The following is a 12324-nucleotide window of genomic DNA, read 5'->3' as shown; positions in this document are numbered from 1 at the left end:
AATGCTGTATTTGGAAGATGCAGTTAAAATATTTATCAGCTGCTAGAGGATTAGGATGCAAAGACAATTAAAACCCTTTGTTCCTATTGCTATGAATATCAGGTCATAACCTTTCTTGCTGATAGACTTCATTAAGAATGAAAAAAATTTAAACTTGTATCAGACAAAACCTGATTGTTCTGTATTTAGTTTTTTTATTAGCCTTCAGAAATGCATAATAATTTTAGAAGGACGTGTCATTTATAAAAAAATGAACTATGTCTTAAGGCTTAGCTGAATCAAAATAATAACGTATGTCAGTGCAAAACCCTTATATTGAGTGTACGAAGAGGTCCAGACTTTCTTTTTTTTTTTCAGACTTTTATATATGAATGCATATGCTGTTTTTTTGAGGACCAAATTCTGCAGATCTTAAATATTTAATCAAAACTAAAATAGATACCTTTTTTGTATGAAATCAAAGAGAGATTATTTTGAAAGTAATGAAGTGTTTTCATACGGCACTTCAAATTTGGATTCAGTTCTGTGGGCATAAAAGTTTATTAAAGATGAATGTTATAGAACACGGATAAAGTGGGAATTCATGAAATGTGAAGACATTTACAATTGTTCCTGAGTTTTACTTGTAAGTTTCATAATACATGTTTTTAGAAAAATCTAGACTCTGATCTATAGTGAAGTGAGTAAAGTCAGATAGCAAATGAGTGTAGTGCATGCTATTAAGCTACTCTCAAATTTAACTATTTAGTAAAGACCAAAATCTTGGTCAAAGTGGTTGGCAACTTAAAATCTGTTTGTTGAGTTTTATTCTATGAGATGGAAGTATTATGAAATGCAAGAGAACTTCTAAATTTTCAAACTTAAATCCACATTAATCGAAAACTATACTCAGTTAGCTTTTAAAACAGAAAGCTTAAACAGCAAAACAACAAACAACTTTGCTAAATATCGTCTTATAAAGAATATTGTGCTCCTAACTATATATGCATATATAACTGTATATAGTTATGCATAGAAAATGTCACTAACAGGAAAGGAGAAAAGATACATTCCCATATATATTCCATATATAATTCTTTAATGATATGCTTAAAAATAATTTGCTATGCCCAATTCATGTTTTCCTTATCATTTTCTTATGCACAGTGTTGGCTGAGTCATTAAATGTGACATTAGAGTTGACCCCAGATCAACACAGGTTTGAAATATGTAGGTCTACTTATACATGGATTTTTTTTTTTTTTTTTTTTTTTTTGGTGCAGTGTAGGACTATAAATGTATTTTCTTTTCCTAATGATTTTTTAAAATTTATTTATTTTTGAGAGAGAGAGAGAGAGACAGAACTAGAACAGGGGAGGGGCAGTGAGCAAGAGGGAGACACAGACTCCAAAGCAGACTCCAGGCTCTGAGCTGTCAGCACAGCCCAATGCGGGGTTCAAACTCACGAACTGCGAAATCATGACCTGAGCCAAAGTTAGACGCTTAACGGACTGAGCCATCCAGGAGCCCTTCCTTATGACTTTCTTAATAACATCTTCTCTTCTTTAGGTTACTTTATTATAAGAATACAGTATATGATACATATTACATACATGTGTTAATTGACTACTTATGTTATTTGTAAGGTCAGCGGTAGGCTATTAGTAATTAAGTTTTTGGGGAGTCAAAGTTATACGTGGGTTTTCTACTGCCCAGAAGGTCAGCCCTCCCAACCCCCATGTTGGTCAAGTGTTAACTTTTATTTCTGGTTTGGCTAAACCATGACTTGTGTATGACTCAGATTTTGTTGTCCTAAGAATTCCTCGTGTATCTGCCCATGTGAAATAATACAAACTAATTAAATATCATGTAAGAGATGTTATGATTAAGTTCCCAGATAAGTGGCATAGGTAAATGGTGCAGTTCCCTAAGGAAATAATGAGCCTGGACGATCTGATAAATTAATAGTTTCCAAAGGATGAGATGCATAGCGTTTATGAGATTCCATAAGGCAGTACTGGAAAGTGACATTAAATAAGATTGAAACATTCAATGAGAATGTTATTAGCTTTTCAGCTTTCTTTCAGTTTATTTGGTTATTTCAATGAGGAACTTTCAAAATTACAATTTAATGTAAATGTGTGATTAATACCTAACATGTGCTTATCTTGATGTATTTTTTTAAACAAGAATGACCAAGCCTTAAACAAAGAGCCTTTGGCAAGCAACAAAACCCAGCTACAACTTAATTGTATTTTGTTTTGTTTTTTAATTTGTTTTAATACTTATTTATTTTTAAGAGAGAGAGAGACAGAGTGCCAGAGGGGAGGGGCAGAGCAGGAGAGGGACACAGAATCTGAAGCAGGCTCCAGGCTCTGAGCTGTCAGCACAGAGCCTGACGTGGGACATGAACTCATGAACCGTGAGATCATTACCTGAGCCAAAGTCAGATGCTTAACCCAGTGAGCCACCCAGGTGCCCCTTTACATTGTTTTTATAGTGATTTTATAGCTACTGTTGATGCCTCATGAAACACGTTTTTCATTTACAATGGTTTTCTTTTCAAGGAAATTTAAGAACAAAAAGTGCATCAGTTTAAAGGAAGCTAATAAATAATAGTGCAAATGGTTTACATATCTCGTAACACTCATTAAATTGTGGGAAATACTGAGCTAAAATCTTGTAGAGGCCCTTGATGGATGTGTAGAATCGGGATAAGCAATTGGAGGAAAGAAGAGAGGAAGAAGAAATAGGAACATGCAAATGAGGAGGTCAGGATGAAAAAGCCGGTCAAGAATAAATCTGGCCTGATGGGTGACAGCCGGAGAACCACCTTTCTTAGAATCACAGGCTTATATTCTGGGCCAGCCAATCAGCCGATTTGTGTTGTAACTGGTGAACACTTACTTGTCAAGCATATGATTCACACAATTAAAAGCAAATTGTGGGGTGCCTGGGTGGCTCAGTCGGTGAAGCGTCCAACTCTTGATTTCAGCTCAGGTCATGATCTCACAGTTCATGAGATTGGGCCCCGTGTCAGACTCTGCACCGACAGCACAGAGCCTGCTTGGGATTCTCTCTCGCCCTCTCTCCATGCCCCTCCCCCACTAGCATGTGGTCTCTCTCTCAAAATAAATAAATAAACTTACTTGTTTTCTACTACCTTTATATACTTCATATAAAATAGTCATGATGAGAACAAATAGGGTATAGTGAAGAGTTTATGAGTTTTGAGGCAAGAAAAACAGTGTTTGAATTTAATTCTTTTAATTTAACCATGGCCAAGTCATCTAGTCTTTCTGAACCTATTTCCTTATTTGAAACTGGTGTGATAAATACCAACTTTGCCTGGCCTTTATAAGGATTATTATTAATAAAATAATAGCTAACATTTATTATGTTTACTTGCCAGAAACTGTTTTAAGCTTTGTGTATTTTATCTCTTTTAATCTTCACAAGAATCCTACAAGGTTATGATCTTCTAGCTCTTTTACAGATGAGGAAACTGAGGCACAGAGAAGTTAAGTGGCTTATCAAAGGCCATAGTACAAATAAATGATTGTGCTATTATTTGAGCCTGAGCAATCTCACTTCAGAATCATGCTTCATAACCAATAAGCTAACTTCCTCTTGGCATGATTAAAGAACTTAATTTTTATTTTAAGACGGGTGTGGTGCCTGGGCTTAAGCGTAGGTCGTTCTCATGGTTAGCTACCAGTATATCTAAAATGTCTATTTGGTTATTGTACAATTATCTCTGGTTTTTGTGCAGACATAAACTCCATACTAAGCTGGAATAAATTATAGGAGAAAGATACATATTTGATAAACTAGTTACTATTTGTAAATGTTATTACTCTTCCTTAATAACCTACTGATGACTTATAAATGTTATTCATTTCTACTTGACAGAAGCCAGATTTTAAGTCTGTAATATTGTATATGCTGTGGTAGCAGAAAATCTGGCTTGGCAAAACCCTTGTAGGTATTTGGACCAAGTCCTTGCCTTCGTTGAGTTAAGTATTGGCACCTTGTCCATCTCGATCTGCCTTCTACGTATAATCTTATCCACATTCTTTCCTCAGCCAAGTGAGAATTCACCAGCAAGAGAAAGAGTAATAGTTTTCCCTTCCTTGCCAATCTCTTGCAGTGCGTACCGTGCTTGCTTTTAAATCTGGTTACAGATACCTACGTGATTAAATGACCAGCAAGAAAAGCACCTATTTTGCTGTCTCCTCTCCATCTTCCTCTTCCTTTACTCTTCTCTCCTCAGAAACCAACTGAATGTGCACCCAGCACCTGGGAATAGGACCTTATTGGAACAGGTCTTTGCAGTTGTAATTAAGTTAAGGAACTTCATAACTTCAGGCATCTGTATAAGAGAATGCACAGGGGTGCCTGGGTGGCTCAGTCGACTAAGGGTCCGACTTCGGCTCAGGTCACAATCTCGCGGTTCATGAGTTCGAGTCCACGTCAGGCTCTGTGCTGAGAGCTCAGAGCCTGGACCCTGCTTCAGATTCTGTGTCTCCTTCTCTCTCTGTTCCTTTTCCTGCTTACACTCTGTCTTGCTCTCTCTCCCAAAAATAAATAATAAAAACATTAAACACTCAGAAAATAAAAAAGAAGCAAATGCACAGACAGAAAGAGGAGACACAGAGGGAAGAGAAGGCATGTGAATACACAGAGAAAAAGACCATGTGAAGACAGAGGCAGAGATTAAAGCGGTGCATCTACAAGCCAAGGAATGCAAAGGTCTTCTGGCGGCCATCCCTAGAAGCTAAGAGGCATGCCAGGCACAGAAGCCTTTTAATAGACTTGTAGTGAATAAACTAACTTATTAATTAATTCAACAGGCTCTCATTTATTTAACTGTAAATTCAGAACACTAAATTAGTGATACTTTCTATCTTAAAAATTCTGGAATTCCAGGAACATGTCTTCTCCAGGTTGAATAAAAGAGTAGCACAGGAGAAATACACAGAACTTTAAGAGAATGGGAAATGATTAGAGATAAATGGTTTGAGGGCTTGCTTCTTTTTGATCTACATCCTTTCTAGGGTGTAAAGCAATAAATTTCACTAATTCTTCTTTACTTGAAATCAAATCTACACTTCAGATGAGGTACCCACAGTGCTTTTACCTGATAGTTACTATCCAAGGATCCATTACCCTATGTTTAAGAGGAAGATAAAGCTTCAGCTGTTCAACCTTCTCTTACCAGTAGATTGTTTGGTTCTCCTCCTGTCTCTGGCTCTTGGGTTTGCTAATTTTGAATATTTATGTGCGTGATGGGTAGAGATGGAAAGGGAACATTGCTCTGCTAACTGGGAATCTGGGCTAGCTCCTGGTTTCATCAGGCGCAAATGGAAATGCGTGCGAACTCATTATAGCAAATGGATTCCGTACTAAGCAGGAAGCACCTTGAGAAACAAGAGAGGCCTGAGGAGAAATGACTACCCCAAAAATGAGTTTTATAAAAAAAAATATCTAAAGGATTTAGTATGGAACTGGTTAATCAAATGGCAAATGCAAAGAGTAGCAGTAAATACCTTTATTTAATTATCTTGCTTTCCAGGGTGCCTTATTTTTCAAGAAATAGCTTTGTGGGTGTATTTTTTTTAAACTACTTGGAAGAAAGCCACTTCAAACTGTGTTTAGAAGCTAAATAAATACAATAGTCCCCAGAACAGAGATGCATAGGGCATTTTACTGCATAAATCAAAGTAAAATTAGGAGTCTTAATGGACTCATGGGGCTGACCACACACTTCTGTATAAGTGCTAATTTTAATAAACCATGGTCCCTGAATGACATTTTCCTAATCAGCGACTGAATGAGTATTAGTGCAGAATTCAGATTATTTGAGCTTAGTCTTCAATTGCTATACATTTTGCAGATGCATATTTACTTTTATTCTTGTTTATATTCAGGACAATCATATTATGAAATGGATGGGGTCTTGGCCTGCTAAAGGTACCTTACAGACATTTATTGCCTGCAAAATAGATTCTATTTAACAGAAGCCAAAACACTACCACAAGGAAATGTTCTACATATGAAGGAGCAATGGCCCCTCCCTTCAAATTCCTCTATGTGGAAATTGTCTCATTAAATAAAACCATTAGTTCACAGTTATGGTATGAAATTAGGCTCCTTCTATATAACCTTCTTTATGTTATGCTAAAGAAAATTCAATATAATGGGAAATGGATGTTCCTGATGTGTTTCTATTTTTTTTTTAATGTTTATTTTTGAGAGAGAGAGAGTGTGAGCAGGGGAGGGGCAGAGAGAGAGAGAGGGAGACACAAAATCCGAAGCAGGCTCCAGGGTCCGAGCTGTCAGCACAGAGTCCAACGCGGGGCTTGAACCCACGAACGGTGAGATCATGACCTGAGCCGAAGTCGGATGCTTAACCCACTGAGCCACCCAGGCGCCCCTGTTCCTGATGTACTGGGCCTTGCACATCCCACTTGCCATCTCCTTCTACCATAGAGATCTCCCAAGAAGAGACTTGGAGACTGTAAGTCATCTATAGCTGTTTCTTATTAAGGACTATGGATATGCCAAGAATGCCTTTATTGTTTATAATGGATGGTGTGTGATAAGGCTGTTATGGCAGATTACTAGCTTTTCCAGTCAGGATATTTTGAATAAAAATACAAATTACTTCACACCATGGAGGCCAGGATTTGGGAAGTGCTTGTAGTGACGATATATGTGGCTGGAGCTAGAAAGTTGTCTAAGCTCAAGGGAGCTCTAGGTCTTGCCACTCTCTCTGTCTCTCACGAACAACTTAATCTTGCTCATGGGGTCTGTTCATCTCCCACATCCCTTCTCTCCATTCTTCCCTATTAATTTTTATTATTCATACCATCTGTTTGCTTATGCCATAGGTATGCACAGGAGTCGTCATGGTTGTCTCAGACTCACTCTGTTGAAACCTTTCTGCTTCAGTTTTCACAGCTAATCACTTTTTCATTTGTTTGAGTTTTCTAGTTAAGGTTACACAGAAAGTAAATTTGATTAGACTAGCTCAACATTTTCTTTCCTTTTGTTTTGTTTTTATTTTATTTTATTATTTTATTTTATTTTTTAATGTTTATTTTGAGAGACAGAGAGAGAGAGAGAGAAAGCAGAAGAGGGGCAGAGAGAGAGGGAGAGAGAGAGAGAATCCCAAGCAGACTTCTCACTGTCTAAGCAGAGCCTTGACGTAAGCTTGAACTCATGAACCATGAGATCATGACCTGAGCAGATATCAAGAGTCAGGCACTTAACCAATTGAGCTACTCAGGTGCCCCTCCTTTTATTTTTAGATAAAGTTTTATAAAGAAATTCACAACCAAATTCACTCATTTTAAGTGTACAAGTCAATAATTTTCAGTAAATTTATAGAGCTGTACAACCAAGACTGTAATCCAGATTTAGAATATTTTCAACATAAAAAACTCCCTTGGGACTTTCTGCAGTCAATCCCCAGTTCCACCTCCAGCTTTAGGCAACTACTTATGTGGTTTCTGACCCTATAAGAATGTCTATTCTGGATGTTTCATATAAATAGAATTATACAATATGTGGTGTTTTTTAAAAGGCTTTTTTCACTGAGCATAATGGTTTTGAGGTTCATGGTATTACCACATGCATCAGTAATTTGTTCCTTTAAATTGCTGAATAGTAGCCCATTGTATGGATATCCTGTTTTAGAATAATCCAAACCCATTTCAAATGGAAAAACCAATGGAATATTCCATCACACCAGTTAGTGGGCATTTGGATTGTTTCCAGTGTGACTATTATGAATATTGTTACTATTAATAATGTCTCAAAAACATCTGTCTTGATTACTATAGCTTTAGAGTAAGGTTCGAAGTTAGCTTATGTAAGTCCTCCAACTTTGCTCTTCCTTGACCAAATAGTTTTAGCTGTTCTAGGTATTTTTCATTTCCAAATATTATTTAGGATCATCTTATCAATTTCTAATGATTTGCTGTGATTCTGTGATTCTGATAGGAATTGAATTGAATAAATTAGTCAAATATTTATCAATGGGGGGGAATGCCAACTTAAAATATTGAGTCTTTCCATCCATGAATATGTAATATCTTTCCATTTACTTAGATATTTAATATCTCGCAGAACAATAGTTCATTGTGCAAATCTTACACTTCTACTATTAAATATATTCCTAAATATTTTATTCTTTCTGGTGCTTTTGTTAATGTCACTATTCCCTTCATTTTATTTTTGAATTGTCATTGTTAACATGCAGAAATATGGTTTATTTTTGTATCTCTTATATCTTGTGATAGGAAATACTCTATTAGCTTTAGTAGTTTCTGAGTTTTTTGGTTTTCTACATAAATTATGATATAGTATGCTATGAAAATCTGTTTTATTTCTTCCTTTCAAATCTGTATGAATGGATCTATCTATCTGTCTATTCTACCTACCTACCTACCTACCTGTCATCACCTTATTGTCCTATCTAGGACCCTTGGTTATAATTTTGAAAAGAATGGACTCTTTGCTGTGTTCAAGATCTTAAGAGGAAACCATGACATATTTCACTATTAAGGATGATGTTTTCATAGATACCCTTTTCAGTAGGGGGAAATTACACTTTATTTCTAGTTTACTGAATTTTCTAATTAAAAGTGGGTACTAAACTTCGTCAAATGCTTTTTCTGCATCTACTGACTCCACCAATATAGTGCGTTGCTCTACTTGATTTTCATGTAATAAGCCAGTCATACATTCCTGGATGAAAATCACTTATTTATGTTTTCTATCCCTTTCTGTATGTTGCTAAAGTTGGTTTGTTAATATTTTATTAAGGATAGTTGCATCGATGTTCATGAAGGATATTGGTTTTCTTTACTTGATTTTGTTTTCTTTTCATTCTTTTCTAGCTTTGGTACGAGGATAAAGCTGGCCTCAAACAATTACTTCTGTAGTGTTCTTTCCTCCTCTTCCTGAAAGGATTTGGGAAGAATGGTATCATTTCTTTTGAATATAGAATTCAGAATTGAAGCCATCCTGCTTGAAGTTTTCTTCATGGGACCATTTAAAATTTCTAATGCAATATCTTTAATTGTTTTTATATCTTCTCAGACTACCTATTTATTGAGTCAATTTTAGCAATTTGTTTCTTTCTAAGAATTTTCCCATTTCATCAAAGTTTTCTAATTTGTTGCCAAGGTCACTTTTTGTGCTTTGTGTCAGGGGATATCATAGATTACTGTTTGGCCTTAAAGTGATCTTTCCTGGCACCCACCCATTTGTGGTTATGGAGGGATAAAGTATCATGGTACAAAGCCAAGTTGCCAAATGGTTGTCCAATTTGGTAGAGACCAGATAAGACAGGTGGGGGCATGGTTCTTCGGTAGCCGTGGGCTGGAAAATGTTCTGAATTTAATGCTATCCAACATACAAATTTAACATTTCAGCATGAATTTTTACACTTACTCTTGTGTTGGGAACTCTGTGATGTTGAAGCAGCGTTGGAAAGTGGAGGATTTGTCACTGTTGCATTTGCAGTGGTGAACTCATTCTTCTTGACATCCTTGGTTGTGTTTCCTAATGATGTAAAAGGATAAGCAGCCATCAGGGGTATAACCAATAAATAGTCGCATTAGCATTGATATTAAAATCCAGTTACAACTTGAACTTTAGTTACTGAAAGTCTTCTGATCAAGATTTAGAAATTCAACATTTTGGTGAGTACCTTTTGGTGATTAGTTAATTACATCAAGAAAATGGAGGAATATTAGACTCTTCTCTATGTCTGCTATAGGTTATCTCATCTGAACAGAACAGTAATCCTATTAATTAAGTAATAATTATCATCACTCTTTAACATATGAGATTCAGAAAAGTTAACTTCCCCATTTTCATGTAACTTGTAACAGAAGAGAGGCAGGATCTGAATCCAAGCCTTTCTGATGCAAAAGTTAATCACTCAGCTACCCTAGAAAGGGGGTGGTAAGAAAGGGGTAGTAGTTGAAGATGGTAGTTCCCATGCTGTCTGGGAAAGAATTTTTAGGTGGGTGGAATAGACAGCAGGAAAAGGATAACAGGAAGTACATAGAATAAACTTTACATTTTTTTGGCAGAAGGGGAAGGAGAATTAACAACAAAGGAAAGGTAATCTGACCTTACAAAAATAACACTGGAATATGACTACTTGAAAAAATTTATATTTACACAAATATTATAAAAACAAAATGATGAATGCCCCTCAGTCTTTTCAAAGTCTAATGTGGAGAACACTGGGTTAGTGAAGAAACGACAGACATGATGATTAGTGCGTGCTTAGAGTTAACTAGATATGATGGTAGCTGGAGGTGGGAGAAATCAGTTTAATAGATTTCTTTCACAACGTAGGCTGAATTGCTGTTTTCAATTGCCAATCAGCTTCCATTCTATGGCAGCAAGCATCTATAGTGTAATGCAAATTTTTAATGCAGTGGAGAGATTCATGCTGGAGAAATTGATAGTTTGCAAGAAGCCCTCATAGACATTGGGCAAATATGTTTTCACACAAAAAGGCTTCAGGAATTGGTATGCCAGCAAAATATAAATATAAATTCAAATATAGGCCATAGCATTAACACTGCATATGGTAAAGAAAGATTTGAAATGGGCAAAACTTCAGAGGAATCTTAAAGTATTAAACTGACAGATAAATATTTGAGAAAGTAAAGAGATAGCTTGTAGCAGAAATTGATGTTTGTGATAGCATGGAAGTACAAAAGATCACCCTGAATACAGGAACTCCACACTCGAGAATGAAGAAGGAATATGTGGGGTGAAGATTTTGCTCCTCGCTGGAACTCCAAGAACATATTCTTGAAAAGCATTGGAACAGGATTTCCTCTTTAGAAATATTTGGTGAAGAATTCTTCTTCCGAGTTAAAAATAGAAAACCATGAAACAGCTATCCTGATGGCCTAAAGAATTCCCTAGCATAAGACAGACTCAAAAGTCTTGGACATGGTAAAGAGAATATATATTTAAGAAAGATATGGGAGGCTGGCCGATTAGCAAAATACAAAGAAAAAAGGAGAATAATGGAATATCTGGGGATACAATGCCAAAGAGATTGCTTTGAGAATTGCCTATTATTGATGTGGAATATGCATCACAAATGAGGGTAGAATGAGAGCCCATACTTAACACAGGACAGGTTGTCAATTACACAGTGTCATGTAGGCCATGGAAGGAATCTTGAATGCTTTAAAGGTAACCAATGTTTTTTTTAATTTTTTTTTTCAACGTTTATTTATTTTTGGGACAGAGAGAGACAGAGCATGAACGGGCGAGGGGCAGAGAGAGAGGGAGACACAGAATCGGAAACAGGCTCCAGGCTCTGAGCCATCAGCCCAGAGCCCGACGCGGGGCTCAAACTCACGGACCGTGAGATCGTGACCTGGCTGAAGTCGGATGCTTAACCGACTGCGCCACCCAGGCGCCCCCCAACCAATGTTTTTAAACATACATGGTGGACCTAAAACAAATAGAAGGAAAGATGCAGAGACAAATGCTGCAAATGTCACAGCCATAAATTTTGAAATTTTCCTAGTATACTGAGATGTTTCAAATTCTAGTCTCAAGAGAGAAGAAAATGGGTGACCTACATTTATTAAGATATGAGACTCTTAAAAACTGAGAACAAACTGAGGGTTGATGGGGGGTGGGAGGGAGGGGAGGGTGGGTGATGGGTATTGAGGAGGGCACCTTTTGGGATGAGCACTGGGTGTTGTATGGAAACCAATTTGACAATAAACTTCATATACTGAAAAAAATAAATTAAAAAAATAAATCTTTAAAAGAAATAAAAAAAGTTAAAAATAAATTAAAAAAAAAAGATATGAGAATCACAGTCGTGTATTAACATCTTGTTCGGAAAATGTTCCCAATTGCACTTGGAGTTCTCACATAGTAGATTCTGGACTCCTGCCAGAAAGTGATTGCCATCTCAGAAAAATGAAACTAATCTTAAGGCTGTTCTTTTAACCCATATGGCTTGCTGTCCTCTAGTTTTTCTGTCTGGTCATTTCCCCCAGATAACACTATGTATCTTTGATCTACAGGTGCAAATTGTACTGTAAACCTAGGTGATATTATATGCATTCGGTTTGACAAACCTTATTTAGCTTGAGTAATACTAATTTTTTTAATTTTATTTTTTATTTTTTAAAATTTACATCCAAATTAGTTAGCATATAGTGCGACAATGAGTTCAGGAGTAGATTCCTTAGTGCCCCTTACCCATTTACCCCATCCCCCCTCCCACAAGCCCTCCAGCAACCCTCAGTTTGTTCTCCATATTTATGAGTCTCTTCTGTT

General features: G+C 36.5%; 1 protein-coding gene across 2 annotated transcripts in view; it reads right to left on the bottom strand.

Moving 5' to 3' along the window:
* Positions 1-12324, bottom strand: part of EMCN (endomucin) — a 101991-nt gene that overhangs the window by 36648 nt on the left and 53019 nt on the right. For both annotated transcript variants that reach the window (XM_040477488.1, XM_040477498.1), the window contains exon 4: positions 9442-9552. In XM_040477488.1, coding sequence (XP_040333422.1) covers positions 9442-9552 — 111 coding nt within the window. The remainder of the gene's footprint in view (positions 1-9441; positions 9553-12324) is intronic.

The sequence above is a fragment of the Herpailurus yagouaroundi genome, unplaced genomic scaffold (assembly GCF_014898765.1).
Source record: "Herpailurus yagouaroundi ecotype Mexico unplaced genomic scaffold, PumYag 28, whole genome shotgun sequence".
Lineage (NCBI taxonomy): Eukaryota > Metazoa > Chordata > Mammalia > Carnivora > Felidae > Herpailurus > Herpailurus yagouaroundi.
The sequence above is the reverse complement of the archived record's forward strand: the minus strand, read 5'-3'. Positions and strand labels throughout refer to the sequence as shown.